At 43.0% G+C, this 26168-nt stretch overlaps 1 protein-coding gene across 1 annotated transcript in view; it reads left to right on the forward strand.

Annotated features, from left to right (window-relative positions):
• TRIO (trio Rho guanine nucleotide exchange factor) overlaps nucleotides 1–26168 on the forward strand; it is a 5137669-nt gene that overhangs the window by 4311446 nt on the left and 800055 nt on the right. Inside the window, exon 47 of the mRNA XM_044065600.1 lies at nucleotides 5938–6118. Within this exon, the coding sequence (XP_043921535.1) occupies nucleotides 5938–6118 (181 nt within the window). The remainder of the gene's footprint in view (nucleotides 1–5937; nucleotides 6119–26168) is intronic.

The raw sequence follows: 26168 nt of genomic DNA on the forward strand, positions 1-26168 counted from the left end.
GGTCCTGGAGCCAAACCTTCATTCACTCCTACTCTGACTTCCACAGAAGCTTCAGAGTTTACAGCTCCTATCTGTCTGGCGCTAACTGTATTGGTTCCAGAAATCTCTCTCTTCGGAACCGGTCATTACCCTGAGTTCTTCAGTTATTTCAGAACTAGATACCTCCTGGGGCCACATCTGTCTTGTCTGCTCCGAGGGCAAGAGTCAGTTCCTCAGAAAAAGTGCAAGAGGAAGCACTTAGTTTCCCCACAGGAATCTATCATGGAAGACACTGATTTTGATGAAGGGGAAGGCTTCCGAAGGTCACCGCCTGAAGATGTCTCCTTTGGAGACATACTAGAAATTTTGAAATGGAGGGGTGACTGGAAGTCCCAAAACCCTTCCTTCGAGGAATCAGTTTTACCTGCAGGCTTTCAGTGCTCAACTGTTTACCTCTTGGGTGACACCGGCCGGTGACTAACTCATCCAGTTGATTTTGATAAGCAATTCTGGCCTAAAGGTTTAACGATAGTTGCCATGGTCAAGGCTTCCACAAAAAAAAGAACTTGCTGAGGCGAGTTCATCTAGCCATCCACCCAACAGAGAGTCTCAGGCGATGGGTACTTTGGGAAGCGATTTTATGCTTCATTGACCTCCGCCTTAAGGTCTTTGAATTTTTTGACACATTACACATTTCACCACACTTTAAAGGGATCTGATTAAGGAGATGTTGGATACCCTGGTGGGAGCTCTTACTGAGGGAGTCCAAGAGAAGGTTGCTTCCCAGCTGGCCACCCTGGAGTCTGTCAAACTTGTCCATGAGGCTCATTGCGCATGCAGCCGCAGGGACCTCCAGAGCATCGGGTTCAGGCGCAGCTGTAAGGAGACATGCCTGGATGTGTTTGTGTGTTTGCGGAACCATTTAAGTCTTCATTCATCAATGTACATTTTGACAGATCATCTTTGTTTGGCCCAAAAGTAAGAGAGACCTTATCCAGGTGTGAGAAGGATGGTAAGACAATTTCTGCTGTGGGTGTACGTATTTATATCCCCCAAATATCCTTTTCTAGGAATCGGAGGAGCGGCGGAAAGGTGTGGTCCAAAAAATCCCAAGGGCCTTTCCAGGACACAAGTGAAGGCAGTTCCCCCCAGGGGCATAGGGGTAACTACAGTGGAAGACACCACCCATGTGGCAGAAGTGGTCCACAGAACCAGGGCTTCAGGGACTCCTTCCTGAGTAATCCTTTTCAGCATTCCTGTAAGGAGGCCCAGTTATCTTCCTTTGGAGGCAGTTGGGGGATGGTAATCCTTGCACCACAATGCCTGGCTGAATATAACCAGATTCTTGGGTGCAATGGATCATATCCAGAGGTTATATCATACCCTTTTCTCATCTTCCACCCGTATTGAAAAAAATCCCCGATGTTCCACCCAGTCATATGGAACCAGCATTTCTAGAAAATCAAACACTACTAGACAAAAGAGTCATCCAAAAGTCCCAGCAGACCAGTGGAGATCCGGAATTTACTCTGTTCTTTTTTAGTGCCAAAAAACCAGGGACTGAAGACCAGTTTTAGAGCATAGTGTGTTGAACAAATCAGTTCAACAAACAAAATTCCAGATAGTCTTGGTACAGTCCATCCTTCCATTTTTAGGAAAGGATGACTGGATGTGCTTGAAAGATCTTCAGAATGCGTATTACCATATAAAAATGGACAAATGTGCCATAAAGTTTCTCCGCTTCCAGCTAGGAGCCAGTCATTAGCAGTTCAGGGTGCTACCCTTTGGTCTCACCACAGCCCCCAGGGTGTTCACCAAATGTATGGCAGCAGTAGTAGCTCACTTGAGATGGTAAGGATTCAGGGTGTTTCCGTACTTGGACAACTGGCTCATTACTACCAGGCACTGACTGATAGAAGCTAAGGATTATGTTCTCAAGACTTGTGCATACTTAGGAATAAGCATCAACCAAGTAAAATCTCAACTGTCTCCATCCCAGAGTTTGGAGTTAATAGGGGCATTGCTGAATACAAAAATGACCATAGGATCCCTTCCCCCAGTGAGGCTTCAAAAATCATAACCCAAGTTAAAAATATATATATATATATATATATACACAGGAAGAAGGTTCCCGATCACCTAGTGTTACAGGACCCATGTTCTATGGCAAGTGACAATTACTCTAGTTCCCCTAGCCAGATTTCACATGAGAATTCTACAATGGCTGCTGGCCTCTCAGTGGTCTGTAGCATATCAACCCATGTCGGACCAGATTCTGATCACCAATCATTGCAGAAAGCATCTAGCTTGGTGGAGTCATTCCAAAAAATTCTATTTGGTCACCCTTTCGTCCTTCAGAGCCCAAGGCTATAGTGACCACAGATGCTTCCAGGATGGGCAGGCATTTTCTGGGCAAGACTGTCTAAGGCACTTGGTCCCCCTACAGAGGCCAACTTGCATACCAGTGTTCTGGAGCTAAGAGAGATGCTTTTAATGTTCCAAGCCTTTTCAAACTGCTATTCCTCTGGGAACAGTTGCGATTCAAACAGACAATGTCAGTGGTTTGGTACATCAACAAACAGGGAGAAACCAAATGTTATCCCTTTTGTCAAGAAGCACTCAGTGTGTGGCAGTGGGCGATCTCTTGCAACCACTTTCTGATAGCAACTCACATTCAGTGGAGGTCCAGTGTGGTAGCAGACAAGCTGAGCAAATGTATTCTCCAGCCTCATGAGTGGTCTCTCAATCCAAAAGTGACGGAAGAGATTTTCCATCACTGGGGCCAGCCTTGCTATAACCTGTTAACTTCTCCCCTAAACAAGTGCAGCAACTAACTTTGCTCTGATTCCCCCTCCGGGAAAGTCACCAAGAGATGCACTTCTCCACACTTGGCCCTCAAGTCTCCTGTACACTTTTCTTCCGATACCTCTAATCCCAAAATTCTTACAGAAATCACTAAGGTTGAAGAGCAAAGTAATCCTCCTTTCTCCATTTTGGCCTCGATAGATATGGCTCCCCTTTCTTTGGCCTTATCTGATTCAACTGTCTTAGACTCTGGACCTGGCTGCAGACCATCTGTCCCATCCAGATGGGCTAGTTCACCCAGACACTCTGAACCTCAAGCTATCATCATGGTTCTTCCAGTTCCACTAGTGGCCAGGCATCTTAACCTTTCTTCTCCAGTACACCAAATTCTCCTAGCTTCTCATAGACCTTCCACGTGGAAGCTGTATAGTAGTAAATGGAAAAGATTTAGCATTCGGGCACGTGAAAGGGATATTGATCCTTTTTCTGCCTCTGTTGATAATATTTTAGAGTTCTTATCTTTTCAGTGCAGAAGCTTGTCCTTCTACAATCAGAATACAGTTAGCAGCAGTTTCAGATTTCCGTGATGGTTTGAAAGAACGTTCCTTGGCTTCTGATAGATTCTGTAAGGGATTTTTAAAAGGGACAGTTGTGCTGAAACCTCCTTTCAAATATCCTACCCCACCTTGGGACCTAAAGCTAGTGTTGCCAACTAGCCTTCAAATGATGTGCAAACTGTGATCTGAAATATTTGTCATGGAAACCCATTACTTTTGGTGGCAATAACCTCTTCTGGAAGGATTTCAGAAATTCAGGCTTTGTCATGTAAACCACCTTACCTGATCTTTCATAAGGACAGTCTCTCCTTATAAACAAATTCCGTCTTCCTACCTAAAGTAGTGTCAGAGTTTAATATCAGTCAGATGATTAATTTGCTGGTGTTCTTTCCAACTTTTTAATTAGAGGTGAATACTGTGTGCATTTGCTAGATGTTCACAGACAATTATGCTTTTACCTTCACAGGACAAAAGCCGTGAGGAAATCTTACCAACTATTAGTTTAATTTCCAGTGTTAGGTTAGGTAAACCAGTCAGCAAGGTGACCTTAGCCAGATGGCTCAAGGATTGTATTTCCTTTATGACAAAATAAAAATTGCCTTACATAGGCCTGTTAAAGCACATTCTACAAGATCTGTCGCCACTTCAGCAGTTTTCCAATATAGAGCTTCAGTGGATGATGTCTGTGCAACAGCTACTTGGGCTTCCCCCCATATCTTTATTACTCATTACATATTGGAGTTGGTCTCCATGAGAAGAGCATCTTTTGGATCAGTGGTGCTCAAGAATATCCTTTCATGAGTCCCCCCAAGGTCTAAAGTAGCTGGGGACTCTGCCCCATATGTCAAGGATAAAATGAAAATTGACAACATCAGATAAAGAAGTTATGTACTCAGCATAACGGTCTATCTGTGTTGTCCATTTTCTTTTATCTTTGGCTCCCCTCCTTCCATCTCCTGACCTTTGAAGACTCTTGGGTGGAATAGATAATATACGTATCTCTTCTGGTATTCTTTAAGGCTTAGCAAATATAGCTTTTGTTAAGGCTTCTATATATATATATATATATATATATATATATATATATATATATATACACACACACACACGTATTTGGAACTCTGTCTGGGCTAATTGGGAGATGGAAAAAAAAGAAAGAAAAAAGCAAACTCCACAACGTTGAACAGGTTTAATGAGAATAAAAACAGCTTTTGGACAGTAAGTCCTTCTTCATTGTTTTTGTTATACTCTACTTTATCACTTAGTTCACCTTTTTTGTGCATTTCATTGAGTGATGGGCATCATGGGCAGAGGCGAAGCTCAAGAGTTTTTGTTTGGTGCAAGCTGTAGTAATGGCCAAGTCAGTTCCAATGTTGGAACCGAACCCATATGTTAAGGATAAATGAAAATGGACAACACAGATGGAATGTTATGGTGAGTACATAACTTTTTTTTTTTGATTTGTATCATTTTTGTGCAGTGCCTGCTGATCATCAAGCCTCTAAGGGTCCGTCTTCCAGGTAGTCATAAGGGTGCTTTGTGCCCTAACAGATATCTCCCTGTGGGAGTAATTTTCATGAGTCTTATCCCTACTCCTCCAGGTGACATGGCCACTAGCAGGACACAATGAGGGGCTGCATGTGCCCCCTCAGTCTATGCATGCCCCCCCAAACACATGTGCCTACAGGGGCTGCCATCACCAACTTTGTAGCAACACCAACATCCTTCTGACCTGGCCCCTTCCCATTGCGTGATGAGCTTCCACAGTCTAGCAGGGACCTATCAGTGAAGAAGTGGGAAAGTTGGGGAGAAGATCCCCAGAGACTTTGTATTAAGCATCAGCTATTTATTAAGATCCTTTAAGGCAGAGCTATAACTAAGGAGTTGTTTGCTCCCAGTGCAAGCAGTCTTGGGGTATGATCAGCAAGTACTGATGGTGTGGGAGTGCAGTACTGTCATTGATTTATGAAGTCATAAGGATATTGTGGCTTCATAAACCAATGCTGATACTGCATTTATAGTCATAACTGAAATGCTTAGTCTGCAATAGTAACTTTAGCAAACAGCTTGTTACAGTAGAATTACAGCAGTGCATAACAAGTTTTGTTGTTTTTTTTTTTTTGTTTTTTTTTTCTGACATTGTTGAGTTGTGTTAGCAAAATGCAGGGCTACCAGATGATTGATCTAGCTGTTTTTTGCATTGAGGGAGCTACTGAGCAGGTCTAGCCTGAGTGTTCATCTGCAGGTGTTCAGGATTTGATGAACTGTTGATTTTGATTTAGTAGATGATGTATAATTACTAATCCTTCATATAATGCATCCTTACCATTACTCTTGAGTGTTCTTGTAAATGGATGTGGCTCATTAGGTATAGATTCCTTTTTTTTAATGATAATCCAAGAGAGGCTTTGATCCAATTGGGAATTGTTTGCAGTAAGTGGATTAAAAGTGCAGTACTAGAAAGAGCATTTTAGTAGTTTGTACATCACTGACAGCAGTACTGCTTACCAGGGCAAGATACGTTTTAGTTCTGAAATATGTTATTTTTCTGCAGAATTGAAAGTAATATTGAACCTTTTCTCTCTCAATGCTTCAGGTGAACTGTCTTAGCCTGGAAGAGACTGTGGACAGCGATCCCTGTAAATTTACACTTACCTCACGTTCAAGCAATGCTAACCCAGAGACCTTCGTTCTGCAGGCATCAAGTCCAGGAGTCCGACAGTTGTGGATCTATGAAATCAACCAAATTTTAGAAAACCAGCGTAACTTCCTAAATGGTAATGTGGGGAGCATTTACGTTTCTGTTTCTTGTCTTTATTCTTGGAGCTTCACTGTTGCATGTACCTGTCATTCATTCATCCACACAAATTCCTCTTTCTAGTCTGTAATAGTCTTGCCGTATGTAATGTTGAATCATCCTGTAGTAAGGAGCTTCTGATACTTTATCATTTAGATCATATTGACCAGTAGAAAAGGGGTTTAGTGAGTCCAGGCTGCTGGTTGGAGCCTTCAGGATAAATGTTTGTACCATGCTCCTTACTTCTGAAATTTATTACCATGGTTGTTTCAGTCTGAGCCATCAGTAGATTTGAGACAGTCTCTCAAAATCTGCTTCTTTAGCAAAGCATGGTAGCCATCCAGTTTAGATGGTGCCCTAAAGGGGAAGAGTTATGAAAACCAACCGATTTGGGCATCAACGCCATTGCGCAATATCCTGTAGTTATGATAACACGGATCACAGACTATGTACCGTGTCAGGGCTAGCCGGGAAATGGTGTATAAATTGGTTGCAAGTGATTTGGTCATGTTGACTAATGCTGCCAAAAATGGGCATGGGTATTTGCCAGTGATAAGTGGATTGAGGAACTGGCCTACACAGCCCTACACCTGAGACCCATGCTAATGGTGGGAGGGGTGTATTTGCTCCCTATTGACCATTGTTTGCCTGACTTAAAGTCCAGCAACCCTGGCTCAATAAGTTACTGGTCATCCAGTGTCCAATTTCTTAGCTTGGGTTACCTTGGGGGATAGATCTGTTGAATGAAAGATAGCCTGCCAAACATGGGCTAAGGATTGCTGCACTCTGTGTAGATGTTCATCGTGTTTCACTGTTGCAGTCATTACACTTGCGTTATCCTGCTGGCAGGCTACCCACAGTCGGCCTGAATTCCAAAGTCTCCTGGTCCAGCGTCGGTTGCTGTCGCCTCTTCCCTGACGTCAGAGCGCCAGGGGTATAAAAGATGCAGCCGACGCCATTTTCTTCAGTCTTGCTGCGCGGTGCCCGAAGCAAAAGCAGTTCGCAAGTGCCGGTTGGCCAACTCATGAGATTTTCGAAACTGAATTTCAGATCCGAAGTTTTCTATAAAGCTAAGTACCCCGTTGGGGAAACTTTTTTCTTTCTCCAGACCGATGTCAGAAAAAGTTAACGATTGTATTTCATGTGGGAAGCAAATACCTCATAAGGATTTTCATTCTTACTGTATTCCTTGCCTAGGCCCTGACCACGACGTTGCTAGTTTTAGGTTTTGTGCTAGATTTAACCAACGCACTATTAAGCATCGGTACGATTTTGCTTTTCATTACTTTGGCCGAAGGTTTAACTACATAATGCCGTCAGAACAGCCGATGACCGGAGTTCATAAAAAGCGCAAGGAAAAAGAAAAAGACAGGCATCCGAGGTCCAAAACCAACGACAAAGCCTCTTCTAGGCCAGATCGCCGGTTCTCAGTGAGGTGCTTTCGCAGTCCCTGACACCCGCTACCTCAGAGCCACAGGCTGCCTCCGACTCCCACGTGGAGACAACTAGGCTGCTGGATACTCAAGGTATTGGGCCTTCGGAAACTAATCCCTCAGATGGGTTCGGAGCCGCTGAGCAGGCATCGGCTTCTGAGGGTGTTTTCAGACCTACACAGCTTTATATCAAGCCAACTTCAGCTTCCAAGACAAAGTCTAAAACAGTTTTAAAGACAAGGAAACAAGTACAGCATTCTCCAGGACAGACTTCCATGCCTAAGAAACAGATGCTCAAAATGGCCAAAGACCTTATTACTTTGATCAGGGGTTCCCTTCCCCCTCCTGATAAGAGGCCTAGGCAAGACACTGAATATGATTCCTCTGATCAGGTTTCCATTTCCTCTGACTCCTGTTCAGAACTGGGATACTCTATTCCTCCCTATGAGGATTCTGATGCTGAAGAATCTATTCCTTCAGCTTCTCCTCCTGAGGATTATTCCTTTGGGGAAACCCTGCATACCATGAGGGAGCATTTCCACTGGGAGAGCCAAGATTACTCAGAATCTAAGAAAAGGCTCAGAGACTTTCTTCTACTACCTCAGCACAGACCTCTTGCTATTCCACCTGTTCTAGACATTGTAGATGATGTATTTTCAGAGTCCGGACTGTCTCCCGACTCTTTACCTCCTGCACCTGTTAAGCCAGACAGATACTACAGGGTACCAGATTCACATACATTTTTATATAAAAACCCTGCTGCTGACCCTGAAACTATTTCTCAGGGTCTCAAAGGGGTCAAGGCTGCTACTGCAAAAACCCTGTCCCCTCAGATAGAGATTCTAGGGCTCTGGACAGATGGGGGGAAAAAAAGTTTACAATTCTGCTACCTTGGCTGTAAGGGCTTTAAATTGTCAGTTTCATATGCTTAAATATCAGCAATACTTAATGTCTCTGCTAAAATAGAAAATGTTGACAAATTCTGAATGTTCTGAGAACAAGGAAATGCAGGATTTATTGCATGCAGCTAAACAAGTTGGAAAACATACTTTGCAATGTGGTTATGATTCACTGGAGGCCTCTTGCAGGGCCGCTGTAACAGGCTCTGTCATTAGAAGGCATGCTTGGTTAAAGGAACAGACTCTGCGTGATCATGTTAAAGCAAAATTATTGGATGCTCCATTACAGCATGATACTTTATTTGGTATTAAGGCAGAAGAGGTGTTGAAGAAAATGGAGGATAAAGCTAAATCTATGCAGACAGTAAAGATTTCTTACAAATACAGCCACCCAGATTTAGCAAGAACTGGCCTTCTAAGAATTGATCCTTTCCCGTGTCAGACAGGCCACAAAGAGGCAGATACAGACGCCCTAGAGGCAGACAACAGCCCCAGGGCTCATACAGGCCCAAACAGTGGGGTGCTTCTACCTCCAAAAGCGGAGAAGACAAATCACAGCCATATAGGAAACAGTCCCAATGACTTCCCTCTGCCAATGCCAAGCATTTATCTTTTGGCAGCACCATTAGGGGGAAAGCTAGCACTTTTTCCACAAAATTGGCACATGATCACCCAGGACAAATGGGTCTTAATTATAGTCTCAGGGCTACAGGTTCCACTTTCACACCCTTCCAAAGGCAAAAGGTATGCCAGACCTGCCACACAATCAGTGGGCAGAGGCACAAATACAAGTTTCATCTCTCATGGACATGAGGGCTATTCAGCCAGTGCCTCAACAAGAGCAGGGACAAGGATTTTACTCAAAACTTTTCTTAGTACCAAGAAAGGACAAAGCATGGAGACCAATTCTGGACCTGTCTATTCTAAATACTTTTCTGGATGTTCCGAAATTCAAAATGTTGACTCTGCAGCAGCTTCTGCCCATGCTGGGCAAGAGGCTTGGCTTGTAACTTTGGACCTCAAAGAGGCATGCCTGCATGTCCCAATCAGACAATCTTGCATAAGATACCTCAGATTCATAGCTGGCTCAATGCACTACCAATTACCTGCACTGCCCTTTGGCTTATCTACTGTGCCCAGGATCTTCACAAAATGCCTGGCACCAGTAATTGCATTTTGCAGACAAAGAGGAATTCAAATGTATCCCTACTTTGATGAATGCCTTATTCAAGCAGAGACCAAAGACATTCTACTAAAGCATCTGGCGTTTGTAAAAAGATTACTAATTTGCCTAGGGTACACAGTAAACGAAAAGAAATCAAAACTAGTACCCTCTCGTGATATTCCTGGGTGCAAGCTTAAATACAACTGCCCAGATGGCTTATCTCATACCAGACAAACAAAGGCAACTGACTTCTTACTTCGAAAGCATGGCAAAAAAGACCCAGTTATCTGCAAGAAAAATTCTGCAGGCTCTGGGCTACATGGCCTCTTGCGTTCTGGTAATTTCATATGCAAGACTGCATATGAGGAAACTACAATGGTATCTAGAACGTGTTTGGACTCAACATTGCTACAGCCTGGAATTAATAATTTCACTCATTCCCTGCCTACAACAGGAGTTTTGATGGTGGGCACAGGCCTGTCACCACAACAAGGGACAGCCATTCACTTTACCCACAGCCAGGCAAACACTAACAACAGATGCTTCAGATTATGCCTGGGGGGCCCACATGGCAGGAAAATGTATACAGGGCACATGGTCCCCAAGCCAAAGGCATCTTCACATCAATCAAAAAGAGATGCTAGCTGTACAAAATGCCCTGATAGCCTTCATGGACCTACTTCATCCAGGACAACTGCTGATAAAGATGGACAACACCACAGTCATCTGGTACATAAACAAGCAGGGGAGCACACATTCCTACCCTCTCTGCAGACAAGCCATGATTTTGTAGAACACAGCATTGACTTACCAAGTATACCTGCAAGCACAATTCCTGCCAGGAAAAATAAATGCACTGGCAGACAAACTAAGCAGAAACCTCATGGACCCTCACGAGTGGAAACTAGATCCACAAATCAGATTTGGCATGATAACAAGGAAATGGGGATGCCCAGACATAGATCTTTTTGCCTCCCCTCACAACTGCCAACTTCAGATATTCTGCACAAGGACTTATCACAAACAAGCATGGAAAGTGGATGCTTTGTCATTCAGCTGGAACAACCTTACAGTATATGCCTTTCCTCCACTGCCTCTCCTCCCCAAGGTACTCCTAAAGGTCAGACATGAGAAGCCACAAATGATACTGATTGCCCCGGATTGGCCTCGCCAACACTGGTACCCAATCCTAAGGAGCTTGTCTCAAGGCCCTGCCTGGACATTGCCTCACATTCCTCATTTACTGACCCAACAAAACAATCAGATCCTGCACAGCCATCTCAGAACCCTACATCTAGCTGCAGGGCGGATAGTGTAATCATTCAGAATACAACTCTCTCTAAAGCGGTTATGGATGTTATTTTGGAGGCCCAGCACCAGGAAATCTTATGCAGAAAAATGGAAGAGATTCTGTGCTTGGAACCCGGCGCAAGGAATTGACACGCTTGTACCAAATATTCCTCAGATTTTACAATATCTGACTGAGATGCTGGACAAAGGCCTATCCTTCTCATCAATTAAGATCCATGCCTCTGCCATTTCAGCTCATTACAATACAGAACCACCAATTTTTTCATATCCATTGCTTAGGCAGTTCCTCAGGGGGGCCAAAAACATAAGACCCCCAAGGAGAGCACCAATAACTGCATGGGACCTCAATTTTGTATTGGAAAAACTCACACTGCTTCCTTTTGAGCCAGCCAATACAGCTGAGATAAAATTCTTATCATGGAAAACAGTTCTGCTGTTAGCAGTAACTTCAGCAAGAAGAGTCTCAGAGTTACAGGCATTAATGGCTGTGGAACCTTTTATTATCTTCCATCCAGACAGAGTTTCTCTAAGGACAAACCCAACATTTATGCCTAAGGTGATGTCCAGTGTGGCTCTTAACCAAACCATTCATTTGCCTACTTTTTATCCAAACCCACAGAATAAAGGGGAGAGACTTCTGCATTCATTCGACATACACAGACAGCTATGCTTCTACTTGGACAAAACTAAAGCTTTCAGAAAGACTGAGCAACTTTTAGTGGCATATGCTGCAGGATCACAAGGAAAGGCGATCTCAAAGCAGACTATTTCAAAATGGATAGGACACTGCATTCGTTTCTGCTATTCACAACATGGCAAATCAGTGCCTAACGGCAATAAACCACATTCTACCAGGGCAGCAGCCACCTCAGCAGCCTTCCTCAGAGGAGTACCAACCAAGGATATTTTGGAGGCTGCAACTTGGACTTCAGTGCACACTTTTACTAAGCACTACCACTTACCTCTTTACTCTAAATCCAGAGCAGGCTTTGCCACTGCAGTCTTGCAGGGCCTTGTAGCCACTCCTAATTCTATTTAGACCCAGCCACCCAACCTCAGCTTTGGGATTCAACCCAAGTGTAATGACTGCAACAGTGAAACACAATGAACATAGTACAGTTGTGTACCTACCATAAATGTAGATGCCTGAGTGTATTCACTGTTGCAGTCCAGGTTACCCACCCACCATACCATCTTCTTTGCTGGGACTTATCTGTACTTCTCTATCTTATACAACCTATGTGGTGTATTTGCTTGTAGATGAAGGTATTGTTTGTTAGTGCTTGCTTTTATAAGCAATGTTTTTTAGCCTACCCTTTTGGGGGCACCTGACATCTGGGGCAAGAAAAACTGAAGAAAATGGCGTCTGCTGCATCTTTTATACCCCTGGTGCTCTGACATCAGGGAAGAGGCGACAGTAACAGACACCGGACCAGGACTTCAGGCAGACTGTGGGTAGCCTTCCAGCAAGATAACACAAGTGTAATGACTGCAACAGTGAATACACTCGAACATCTACATTTATGGTAGGTACACAACTGTACTTTTCACTGACAGGACTTGTCTAAGAAATGGATGACATGATGCTAAGGAGGAGGCAGGACATCCAGGGTATCAGGAGAGAAGATAAAAGGGCAGTGCAGCAATGCCTACTTGGCTTGGGATCCAGAGTCTACTACTCAGGAGGAGGACTGCCTAAAAATGGTGTGGGAATTATGATGAGGGAGAAGCTTCAGAAGACAGTGAGGGATGTCATCAGAATTAGTGATACAGACTCATGACAAGCAGACTCCAGTGTGTGGATAGGGCACTATTCATAATCTCAGCCTGTGCCCCACAACAGTGATGAGATAGTGAGGAAGAGAGTGCATTCAGACAGTAGTTTCAGGACCTGCAAGATAACATGTATTGGTGTTGGTAATGGGTGACCTGAATGCACATATCAGGACAGATAGAACAGTATATGAGGACTACCTGGGTCTACTTGGATGGAGCAGAAGGTTATTAAGAAGGAGAGGCCATTCTAGACTTCTCTCTGGCAAATAGATTAATTGTGGCCGACACATGGTTCAGCAAGAGAGGCAGTCACAAAGTCGTATGCAAGAATGGCCAACATACAACTCTGGTAGACTTCCTCCTGTTAAGGAAAGGGCATTGTGGTAGAATCAGTAATTGCAAAGTCAGCCCAAGCAAAACAGTTAACCCACATCATAAACTGCTGGATGACATGGTGTTCAGAGAAGGCTCTAAATTCAACAGAGACTAGGCTGAAGACCCAGAAGTTAACTGAAGAGAAAGCACAAGAGTTCAAGGAATTACTCAGGACTGTAGCACTTCAAGAAAAAGAGGAAATAGGTGGAGTTGAAGAATGGCAACTCCTCAAAACAGCATATGTAAAGATTGTAGAACAGATATGCAGCTAAGCCAGGTGTGGAAGCAGGTTACATAAGGAAAGCTGGTGGTGGAATGCAGAAGTCCAAGAAGTCATTAAATGAAAGAAGGTGTGCAGGAAAAAGTGAGCGATAGAAAAGACGGACCAGGCTAAGAATGGTCATTGGTTAGCTAGCAAAAAGGTTAAGAGAAGAGTTGCAGTAAAAAAGAACAATGCGAGACACTGCCACCTTCTAGAAAGTGATTCAGTAGATGGCATAAAACAACTATATCAGGTTGGAAGTCAAAGAAGGAAAGATAAAGAAGTTAGACACCCTTTATAACAGATGCCAGCAACAACCTGCTTACCAGTCCACAGGGCATCAAAGGCAGATGTAAGGAGTACTTCCACAGTTTCTGATTAAATGAAACCTCACAGAATCTGTAGTGCCCCAGACACAGCCTATGATCAAAGAAGAGGAGCCCAGTCTGTATGAAGTAAGAAAAGTGCTAAGGAAAATGAAGTCTGGGAAAGCAGCATGCTTAAATAAGATCACTGCAGATATGGCCAAGATGTTCGGTGAGATGGGGAGAAATGACTTCTGAATGTGCTTGTATAGCAGTATGGAGAGTATGGCATAGCCCAGATGACTGGAGAATAAGCGTACTAGTCTGAGTGTACAAGAACAAAGGGCACATTTGCAACTGTGGTCAGTACTTGGCTATCAAACTCCAGTTACACTGCATGGAAGTTCTCGAGGAGGTGATGAACAAATAGGCAGAGTAGTAGAAAATAAGATGGGAAATGAGCATTTTGGATTCAGATCAAGCTGCAGCACAACTGACCCAATGTTTGCAGTCAGAGAGTTGAGAAGAAGCTATAGATAAGGAATGAGCTCAACTGGGCATTGCTAGACCTGGAGAAAGCATAAGACAAGGTCCCAGGAAAGCTGATTTGGGAAGTCCTGCAGTGGTTCGAAGTCTTCATGAACATTTGTAGAGTTAATGCAGGCTGTGTGCAAGGACCCAGCGACTCAAGTATGAAGAGTGTTTCGACTCTGAGGGGTTCCCTGTGGAAGTGGTTTGCATCAGAATTCGGTTCTGAGCCCACTGCTGTTCATAATAGTGATGGACTACATTGGCAAATAGGTCATTGGAAGCAGAATAACAAAGTCGATTTATGCAGTTGATGTGGCATTACAGGCAGATTCAAAGCAAGAACTTCAGCTAAGGATATGGAACTGAAATGCTAAATTGAAGGTACATGGGATGAAACTGAGTATAGCTAAGATGATTCTAATGGCAGCATATTGAGGAATTCAGAAGAAGAGTGTATGACAGAATAATGCCAAAGAAGTTGAAGAGTAAGGTATACAAAGCAGTGATGTAACCAGTACTACTGTATGTTACAGAAACATGGGCATTAAATGCAGAGCAGTTGAGGAAGCTAGAGGTGATGAGATTAAGTGCCTGAGATGAGTAGTAAGATTCACATTATGAGACAGACAAAGAACTGACGACATCAGACCAGAAGACCAAGTAGCTCTAATTGCAGAGAATGTGAAAGAGAACACATTGCAGTGGTTTGGCATGTGCAGAAAAGCATAAGACAGCCTGATAAAGATGATTTGAGACAGGAAAGAGTCCAGAAAAAATGAGGATGCCCAGCAAAGAGATGGATGGATTGTATGAGAGAAGAGACCGTTGAAGAAGGTAGGAGAGTGATACTGAATTAAGAAAGATTGACAGTTGACATGACTCCTCACCCCCATATATAAAATGGGTAAAAGGCAGTTGATGATGGTAGCTATCCACTCTAGTTTGTCCTATGTAAAATACTTTTTGCATTTTATAATTTTTTGAAGTGTTACTGTACTTTTGATATCTGCTTTTAATATATTCTAGCAAATATGCAAGTTTGTATTAATGTTTATGCTTGTTAAATACATGTGATTCACTGAATGCCTTTGGTGCATATCTGGAACATTGCAATCTAGTGTTAATTTTTTTCCCCATGTGTCACTCGTCCAGTCAGGATAAAATAGATGAGCATTCATGGGTTCTGTTCAAGTAGCTTTATTATATACAAACACATCAGGATTGAGGCTTAATAACCTTAACTTAGATAAACTTATAAACAAACTAGATATCACACTCATACATGCTCAAAATGGCACTGAAGCTAGCACATGCTTGCTATTTATATGCACGTGCTGTCCTTGAAACGCTTCTTAAAGGTGCAAAACATACACACTATTCTACATCCGCCCTCTTTGAGAAATATGTCATGCATTATTGATGACATTTATTTACATGCAATTGATGCAATTTATAGACACTTATGTCCGGGTTGCTGTGTATTTCACACTAGGTCTGGAAATATGACCAAATCATGTGACATAGAAATTAGAATTGGGTCTAGTAACTGGGACTGTCTCTGCTGAATATTCAACTTTGGGAGCATCAAGAACATAATCAGGAACGGAAGTGGAAGTTAAGACACGTGCAACAGAAACATTGTCTGGATTGCTCTGAAATTTAGAGTCTGTATCACAGGAACAGTGCTGTGATATCGATTCTGATACAGTAAGATGATCAAGATTTTCCTGTACTCCACACCCTCAGATTCTTCGAAGTAGGATCTCTGCTCACTTCATATACCCGTTAGTTGATCAATCTGATGGAAATCTTTCATTGTTTGTATCCTCACTCTTTTCCCTTCTTTCAATGGATGAAGAAATCTTGTCATAGCTAGACTTCTGGAAAGAATGCTTTCTGAATAGTTGGGTTCTGATTGTTCTGCTAGCTTTAGGCCTCAAACTGGAACTGATAGGCAATGTTGTTGTGGTTTGCCTAGATAGAGGTCTCTGAGCAGGCAAGCAAAGTATATCGTCATGGGGTTTGTTCCTGAGATTGAGTAAATTCAAAAAGACATCAGTATTATCGTGCTTTGACTTCTCAAGTAATTGCTTTGCAATCTGTACTGCACGTTCAGCTAGTCCATTTGATTATGGATACTCTGGACTACTAGTAACATGTACAAAGTCCCATTCTTTTGCACATTTCTTAAACAACTGTCTGGTAAATTGGGTACCATTGTCAGAAATAACTTTGTGTGAACTACCATGGACTGAGAAATGACGTTTCAACTTGGTGATAACAGCAGTGGATGTTAGATTAGGTAGTAAATCAATCTTGAACCAGTTTGAATAAGAGTATACCAACACTGGGTAATGCTGATTGTGCCACTCGAATACATCAGTGGCAACTGTTGACCAAGGTAGTTCAGGAATTTGACTTCGCTGAAGTGGTTCTTTTTGCAGATGCAGTTTAGTACTATTGCATACTGAAAAAGAAGGAAGTACCTTATCAGTATTGTTTGCTAGAGAAGGCCAAAATACTAGTCCTCTTGCCCTTCTTTTGGTAGATTTGGATCCAGGGTGACCATGATGCAAAGTCTGGATATATTCATGTTGTAATTAAGCAGGAACAACAATTTTAGGACCTTTGAAAATAATGTTATCTTCATCAACGTTTCATCTCTGTAAGGAAAATAATGCCGTTCAGGTGGTACTCTAGACTGTTTTGACAGCCATCCAACATTAATGTAGTGGTTGAGCTTTTTGCAAAACTGGATCAGTCTTTATGTGATCTCTCAGCTCATGAAGTCTTGTGGTAGAAAAATTATGCACTTCCATGACATCAGAGTCAAAATTCTGTGTGCATTAAGCTGTTCCGTTGTATTTCTGAACTATCTGGATAAGGATTCAATCAGATAAAGAAGTTTGCCTTTTGTATAGACCATTTTGAAGTTGTACTTTTGCAATTTGAGCATCATTATTTGTAATCTTGCGGAAGCTGATTGCATAGGCTTCTTTAAAGTAGTGACTAGAGGTTGGTAATCAGTCTAATCTGAATAGCTCGACCATATATAAAATAATGAAACTTTGAACATGCAAATACTATTGCCAAAAGTTCTTTCTCAATTTGAGCATATTGCATTTCAGTTTGGGTAAGAGATCTAGATGTGTAGGCTACTGGTCTGCCTTCTTGAAGAATAACTGCGCCAAGACCAAATTTTGAAGCAGCATAGGACAGAGTTACTGGTTTATTCACATCATAATACCTTAATGTAGGTGTGTGTGGGGGGTGGGGTAGCAGTTTTCTTCTTTAGGTCTTCAAGTGCTCTCTAGTGCTGTTCCAACCAAGACCATGTAACATTTTTGCACATCAGCTCTCTAAAAGGCGCAGTCAACTCACTGAAGTCTGGTATAAACTTTCCTAAATAATTGGCCATACCAAGAAAATGTTGTAGAGCTTGAACATTATCCAGTGCTGGCATCTCTAGAATAGCGGCTTGCTTGGAATGGTCTGGTTGTAAGCCTGTATTGATTAATAAATAGGTTCATAGGTAGGTACTAGGGTGTAGGCCCTAGGGCCTATATAAGCCTAGCCAAAAAGGTTCCCTGGCTTTTGCTACCCAAGAAAATTATTTTCCTGTACCTCTGTCGAGCAGAGCCACAGAAGTGATCCCCAGGGTGAATTTCCTATCATCAAGATTTTTCTTGAAGAGTGCTAATGATGAGCTTTTGTTGTTGGTATAGATAGGTAATTTGTTCCAGAGTTTGGGAATTCTCTGGGACTGGAATCTATCCCTCCAGCATGTTCTGTTTATTGTGACAAGGTTTAGGTCCCTAGCGCGTGTAGCTCCAAAGGATTGGGATTTCTTTGTGGAGCATGTCCAACAGCTCTGGGTTTGACTTAGCTTTGTATGTTAGGCGGAGATTGCCTCTGAGTAGGCGATATGCAACGGCATAAAGCTGGCGTTTTTTTGAGACTGTCTGCGTGGGGCATCTGTTTGAGGCCAGTAATCCTCTGTGAGGTATTTCTGCAGTCTTTCCGGTTATTGTAGATGTCTTGTGAAGTACATACCAGAAGGGGCGTTGTACTCTATAATGGTATGAGTGACTAGTAGAGGAGCACAATGACGTCTTTTTTCCTAGATGAGAAATCTTTTGTGATGAGGTGTGTCACGTAGAAGGATTTCCTGACTACTGTGGCGATGTGATTATCAAAGGAGAGACTACTGTCCCCCTGTATCCCAAGGTTTCCTATCATACTTTCGGTGTTAAGTTGACTACCGCCTATGTGGTAGTTCATGGGTACAGAGTTTTTACCAAAGGGGATCACAGTGCACTTTTTGGTATTGAGCTTGAGGCCATGGCTTTGACACCAGGCATCTGTATCAGTGAGTCTCTTTTGTAAGATGTCCACATTGTTAGGAGTTTCGATTATGGCTCCTAGTTTGCAGTCATCTGCAAACTTCATTAGCCAAAGACCTTCTGTGTTAGCCTGTACTTCAGAGAAGTAGATACCAAACAGGAGAGGATCCAGGACTGAACCCTGTGGTACTCCACTTGTCACAGGTCTGAAGTCGGATTTGGAGTCTGCTACTTTCACAGTGTGGGTTCTGTTAGTGAGCCAGTTGGCAACCCATCTTGTGATATAGGGATTTATACCTAGTTTAGTGAGTTTATCTATAATTCCAGAGTGGGGGATGGTGTTGAAAATCTTGGCGAGATCTAGATAGGCTATGTGAACCACCTCACCCTCTACGGCTTTGGTGACTGCTTCAAAGAAGTCTATCAAGTTTAGGAGACATGATCTTCCTTTTACAGACCTGAACTAGGTGGGGTCCAGACTTTGGAGAGTTCCAGTGTCTTTGTTTATAAGTTCCATGATGATACATTCCATGGCCTTGTAGACCAGGCTCGTTAGGCTAATGGGGCGGTAGTTCCCAGGGTCCGTGGTGGCCCCCCCTTTTTGGAGTGGGATAACCATCACTGTGCGCCATTCATTGGGCACAAAGCCTAAGGTGAGGCTATGATTGAACATGGTACTTGGGTGGGGTGCCAGTTCGTTCTGTAGTTCATGTAGAACGCAGCCTGGGATGTTGTCAGGTCCCATGGATGCTGTTTTCTTGGCTTTGGAGAGTGTGGTTTTTACCTGTGCAGCCGTGATTACAGGAACTTTGCATTCTTCCGGTATAGAGATGGACTTTTTAGGGGGTGAGAGGGAGGTAAAGTTGGGACTTTTTAGGGGGTGAGAAGGGGATAAAGGTAGCACTGAACCTATCTGCCAGGATGTTGGCAATATCAGTTGGTTCTGTATATTTAGTGCCATTGTGCTGTAACTCAGAGCAGATCTGAGTGTTGCCATTTAGATTCTTGACAGCTATAGAGTGCTTTGTGGTTATTTTTAGAATCAGTGGCAATTTTGTTTTCGTAACTAGCTTTGGAAGATTTTATGAGGGATCTCAGCTTCTTACTGAGACTGACCAAGGATTTCCTCCAGTCATGGAATTTTACTCTCTTTTTGCAACAGTTTCTTTGTTCTGTTGTAGAGTTTGTTTATGGCAGGGGACCACCAGATTGGCTTCCTTTTTTTGGAGGATAAAATCCTGGTTCTGTTAGGGATAGTATGATGCATGCACTCGTGTAAGTGCTTATAAAGTGCATTTGTGTAGGATTCAACAGTCATACCTCTATTGTCCGTCTGCATGGGTGTTGTGAAGTTTGCCACTTCTGTCTTAAGAAGCATGAAGTTGGCTTTGGAGAAATTTTTTACGGTGGTTTCCCTAATGGGGGGTGGGGGCGGGATGTGGATGTCTAGGGTTATTAGCTTCTGGTCAGATCTGGTCAACAAGGAAATGACCTACATATTTTTGGTAGTCTGAATTTGCACTTTAGAGGACTGAGCTTCAAGTTCACTTCACATGCTCTGTCTAGAACTTTCCATAGTTTTCTCTCATGCTCTGCTTCACCATTGCCTTCAACCAATAAATTATCTACTGTTATAGCAACAAGGATAACCCAAAAAAATTTGCTCCGAATTTATTCCAAATGGCATCCTGAGGAATCATGGGGTACTGAAAGTAGTCAGTAGTGAAGATTTGCGATCAAGCATCACTTGCCAAAATGAACTTTTTGCATCCAAGACAGAAAAAAACAGTGGGATATAGCATGAGGGCGGCAATCTCCTCAACTGTATGCATAGGATGGTGAGGTCTTTTTAATGCTTTGTTCAAATTTCTTGGGTCAGTGCAAATCCTGATTTCATTTCAGCCTTTTTTGTGGGCTGCTACCATGGATGACACCCATTCAGTTGGTTCTATGACTGGGCAAATTATACCTTGCTGCACCATTCTATCCAACTGAGTTTCAACTTTATTCTACAAAGCTATTGGAACTTTTCTTGCCGATGTTCTTCGTGTTTCACTGTTGCAGTCATTACATTTGGGTAATCTGCTGGCAGGTTGCCCTCAGTCAGCCTGAATTCCAAAGTCTTGGGTCCTGCGTCGGTTGCTGTCTTCTCTTCCATGACATCAGGTCGTCAGGGGTATAAAACATGCAGTTGACGCCTTTCTTTAGTCTTTCTTGACGCGCGGTGCCCAAAGCAGAAGCATTTCGCAAGTGCTGGTCGGCCGACTACTGAAATATTCAAGTTTGAGTTTCAGAACCAAAGTCTTCACTAAAGCTAAGTACCCCATTGGGGAAACTTTTTTCTTGCTTTTTACCAATGTCAGAAAAAATTAATAATTGTATTACTTGTGGGAAGCAAATACCTCATAAGGATTTCCATTTATACTGTATTCCTTGCCTAGGCCCTGATCACAACGTGCCTGGCTGTCGGTTTTGTGCTAGCTTTAACCAACACACTATTAAGCGTCTGTATATTTTTGCATCCAAGTATTTTGGAAACAGATTTAACTACCCAGAAATGTCGTCGGATAGCAATCCGACTACCAGAGTACATAAAAAATGCAAAGAAAAGGACAGAGAAATGCAGTCGAGATCCAAAACCGATGATGTAGCTTCTCCTAAGCCATTCGCCGGTTCACCGGTACTCAGGCGCTTTCGCAGCCCCTGATGCCCGCTACCTTCGAGTCGCAGGTCTCTACCGACACCCATGTGGAGTCCGGCATGCCGCAAGATACTTAAGGTATTGGACTGATGGATGTATCTCCGTCAGATAGGTCCGGAGCCGCTGAGCAGGCACCGGCTTCTGAGGGTGTATTCAGACATCAACATTTGTATATCAAACTGACGACAGCTGCAAAACCAAAGACAAGAGCAACTTCTAAAACTAAAAAACTGATGCATGAGCCACGTGCACAGGCCTCTATGCCTAAAAAACAGATGATCAAAATGGCTGAAGACCTTATTACCTTGATCAGGGGTACCCATCCCTCTCCAGATAAGAGGCCTAGGCAAGACACTGATTATGAATCTTCAGATCAGGTTTCTGTTTCTTCTGATTCCTCTTCTGATCAGGAATTATCTATACCTCCCTATGAGGATTCTGATGCTGAGGAGTCTATTTCATCTGCATCTCCTCCTGAGGATTATTCATTTGGAGAAACCTTGCATACTTTGAAGGAGCATTTTCACTGGGAGAGTCAAGACTTCTCAGAATCAAAAAAGAGGCTCAGGGATTTCCTCCTTCTCCCTCAACACAAGCCTTTAGCCATTCCCGGTTTTAGACATTGTGGATGATATGTTTTCGGAGTAGAGCTTGACCCCTGACTCCTTACCTCCAGCTCCCAGTAAGCCTGACAGATATTACAGGGACCCTGACTCGCATACATTTTTATTTAGAAACCCTGCTGCTGAAACTGAAACTATTTCACAGGGTCCAAAGGGAGTTAAGGCCTCAACAGCAAAAAATCATACCCCCTTTGACAGAGATTCAAGGGCATTAGACAGATGGGGAAAAAAGGTTTATACATCTGCAACCTTGGCAATCAAGGCCTTAAACTGTCAATCTCATATGCTTAAGTACCAACAACATGTTATGGGATTGCTGAAACAGAAAATGATGTTGATTTCAGAATGTGCAGAAAATAAAGAATTGCAGGAATTATTTCATGCAGCTGAACAAGTTGGAAAGCATACTTTGCAATGTGGGTTTGATTCCTTAGAGGCCTCCTGCAGGGCCACAGTTACTGGATCTGTGATTAGGAGGCATGCCTGGTTAAAGGAACAAAATTTGCCTGATCATGTTAAAGCTAAATTGCTAGATGCACCTTTACAGCATGCTTCCCTGTTTGATATTAAGGCAGAAGAAGTTTTAAAGAAAATGTAAGACAAAGCTAAGACTATGCAAACTGTTAAAGACTTCTTACAAGTGCAGCCACCAAGTTTCAGTAGACACTGGCCTACAAAAAATTGGTCCTTTCCTGTCTCAGACAGAGCTCAAAGGGGCAAATCCATACTCCGTAAAGGTTCCAGATACCAGGCGCAAGATTCATACAGGTCAAAGCAATGGGGCGCTTCCACCTCCAAATCTGGAGGAGATAAAGCGCAAACCTACAGAAAGCAATCCCAATGACTTCCCTCTGCCTACACCAAGCCACTTATCTTTTGGCAGCACTCGTAGGGGGAAAATTAGCATTTTTTGCTCAAAATTGGCAGTTAATAACCCAGGACAAGTGGGTACTAAACATCGTATCACAGGGATACAGATTCCACTTCCATACTCTGCCAATGGCAAATGGTTGGCCAGATCTGCCAAAAAATCAATGGGCAGAGGCACAGAAACAGGTTACGTCCCTCATGGATATGGGGGCCATTCAGACAGTACCAGAACAGGAAAAAGGACAAAGTTTTTTTACTCGACTGTTCTTGGTACCCAGAAAAGACGAGGCCTGGCAGCCAGTACTGGATTTATCGATTTTGAACATATACATGGACAGTCCAAAATTCAAAATACTGACTTTGCAGCAGCTTCTGCCCATGCTGGGCAAGAATGCTTGGCTGGTGACTTTAGACCTAAAAGAGGCATACCTGCATGTCCCAGTAAGACAATCGTGCAGAAGATATCTCCGATTCAAGGCTGGCTTATTGCATTACCAATTCTCTGCACTGCCCTTTGGATTATCTACTGCGCCCAGGGTCTTTACAAAGTGCCTGGCACCAGTAATTGCATTTTGCTGACAAAGAAGTATACAAATATATCCTTACTTGGATGACTGTCTCATTCAAGCAGAGAACAAAAACACTCTTCTTCGACACCTAGCATTTGTGAAAGGCTTCTAACATGCCTAGGGTACACAATAAACGAAAATAAATCACAACTGGTACCCTCTCAAAAAATAACATTCCTGGGTGCAAGCTTGGAAACAACTGCCCAGATGGCTTACCTCACACCAGACAAGCAAAGGCAACTGACTGCTTACTTCAAACTGATGGTAACAAAAACCCAGTCTTCTGCAAGGCAAATTCTGCAGGCTCTGGGCTTCATGGCATCCTGCATCCTACTAATTCCATATGCAAGACTGCATATGAAGAAACTTCAATGGTACCTAAAATGTTTATGGAGTCAACATTCACACAGTCTGGAAACAATGATTCCTCTCATTCCCTGCCTGTAACAGGAGTTTCGATGGTGGGCAAAGCCATGTCACCAAAACATGGGACTGCCCTTCACTCTACCCCCTGCCAGCCAAACCTTAACAGACGCAACAGATTATGCCTGGGGGCCCACATGGCAGGAAGATGCATTCAGGGCTTAAGGACACCAAAACAAATGCATCTTCATATCAACCAGAAAGAGATGCTAGCTGTTCAAAATGCCCTAACAGCCTTCAAGGACTTACTTCATCCAGGACAACTACTGATAAAGACGGACAACACCACAGTCATGTGTTTTATAAACAAGCAAGGGGGCACACACTCATACCTCCTTTGCAGATTAGCTATGGCACTGTGGGACACAGCTTTGACCTACCAGATACATCTTCAAGTTCAATTCCTGCCAGGAAAACAAAACACTCTGGCAGACGATTTAAGCAGAAATCTTGTGGATGATATTAGTTGCCCCAAACTGGCCCCACCAATACTGGTACCCAATCCTAAGGAACTTGGCTCAGTACCCAGCTTGGACCTTGCCTCAAAGACCACAACTACTGTCCCAGCAAAACAATCGGATCCTGCACAATCAACTGCAGTCTCTGAACCTGGCAGCGTGGCTAACCATGTAGTCATTACAAACAACACCTCTCAGTAAAGCTGTGACGGATGTCATTTTGAAAGCCAGGAAGCCTAGTACTAGAAATTCTTATGCTGACAAATGGAAGAGATTCTGTGCTTGGAATCGAGCACAAGGAACTGATGCAGCAGAACCAAATATTCCTCAGATATTACAATACTTAACTGAGATGCTTGACAAAGGCCTATCTTTCTCATCAACCAAAATCCATGCCTCTGCCATTTCGGCTCATTAGAATACAGAGCCACCAATCTTTTCTCATTTTTTACTAAAGCAGTATCTTAGAGGAGCCAGAAATTTAAGGCCTCCTAGAAGATCACCATTACCTGCATGGGACCTCAATTATGTGTTGGAAAAGCTCACCATGCCTCCATTTGAACCAGCTGCTACCGCTGATGTAAAGTTCTTATCATGGAAAACAGCTGTGCTACTTGCAATTACTTCAGCAAAAAGAGTTTCAGAGGTACAGGCCCTCATGGCTGTATTGCCTTTTATCATATTTTACCCAGACAGGGTGTCTCTGAGGAGAAATCCTACTTTTATGCCTAAGGTGGCTTCCAGTGTGGTTCTTAACCAAACAGTTCATCTGCCAACTTTTTATCCAAATACGCAGAACAAGGGGGAGAGAATTCTGCATTCCTTGGACGTACACAGACAGCTAAGATTCTACTTGAGCAGGACAAAAGCTCTAAGAAAAACTGAGCAATTACTAGCGTCATATGCTGCAGGATCAGAAGGAAAGGCTATTTCAAAGCAGACAATTTCAAAGTGGATAAGCCACTGCATCCGTTTCTGCTACTTACACCATGGTAAACCTGTGCCCAAGGGCATTAGGTCTCATTCCACCAGATCTGCAACTACTTCAGCAGCCTTTCTCAGAGGAGTACCAACCATAGACATTCTAGAGGCTGCTACTTGGAGTTCTGTTCACACCTTTACAAAGCATTGCCATTTGCCTCTCTACTCTAAATCCAGGGCAGGCTTTGCCACTGCAGTGCTGCAGGGCCTTATAGCCGCACTTAATGCTGTTTAGCTCCAGCCTCCCAACCATAGTTTTGGGATTCTACCCAAATGTAATGACTGCAACAGTGAAACATGAAGAACATAGTACAGTTGTGTACACTTACCATAAATGTAGATGTTCAAGTGTATTCATTGTTGCAGTCCAGGTTACCCTCCCGCCATTCCCCTGTCATTCTGAAGTACATGACATTGGGGGTAAGAAAAACTATGAAAATGGCGTCAGCTGCATGTTTTATACCCCTGACGACCTGACGTCATGGAAGAGAAGAACCGACGCAGAACCCAAGACTTTGGAATTCAGGCCAACTGAGGGCAACCTGCCAGCAGATTACCCAAATGTAATGAGTGCAGCAGTGAATACACTTGAACATCTACATTTATGGTAAGTGTACACAACTGTACTGTCTGACCACTGGACTGACCTCTGGGTCCAACTCCATAGACTACACAACTGGCAGTTTGCCTAAGTTATCATCGAAGACATCAGCATACTCTGAGAAAATAGCTTCATTAAAATTGTGCCTACATGATGAACTTTTTTGGTAAAGGAAAGCAGATTCATTCTCACAATGTCATCTGAGACTCAGTAATGACTGCACAGGTCTTCGGACTACATAGAATAACAAGCTGTAGCAGTTCCTAGCCAAGTATAACATGAAAGCACTACTGAGCCTTCAGTGTGAATTTCATCACCTCCATAAGCAACAAGTTTCGTACAACTGAGCATATTAAGTTGCTCACCAGCTCTCACCCTAGCAAATGTGTCTACTGACATAACAT

Source organism: Protopterus annectens, chromosome 3.part0 (genome assembly GCF_019279795.1).
Source record: "Protopterus annectens isolate FY-2018-M chromosome 3.part0, PAN1.0, whole genome shotgun sequence".
NCBI lineage: Eukaryota > Metazoa > Chordata > Ceratodontiformes > Protopteridae > Protopterus > Protopterus annectens.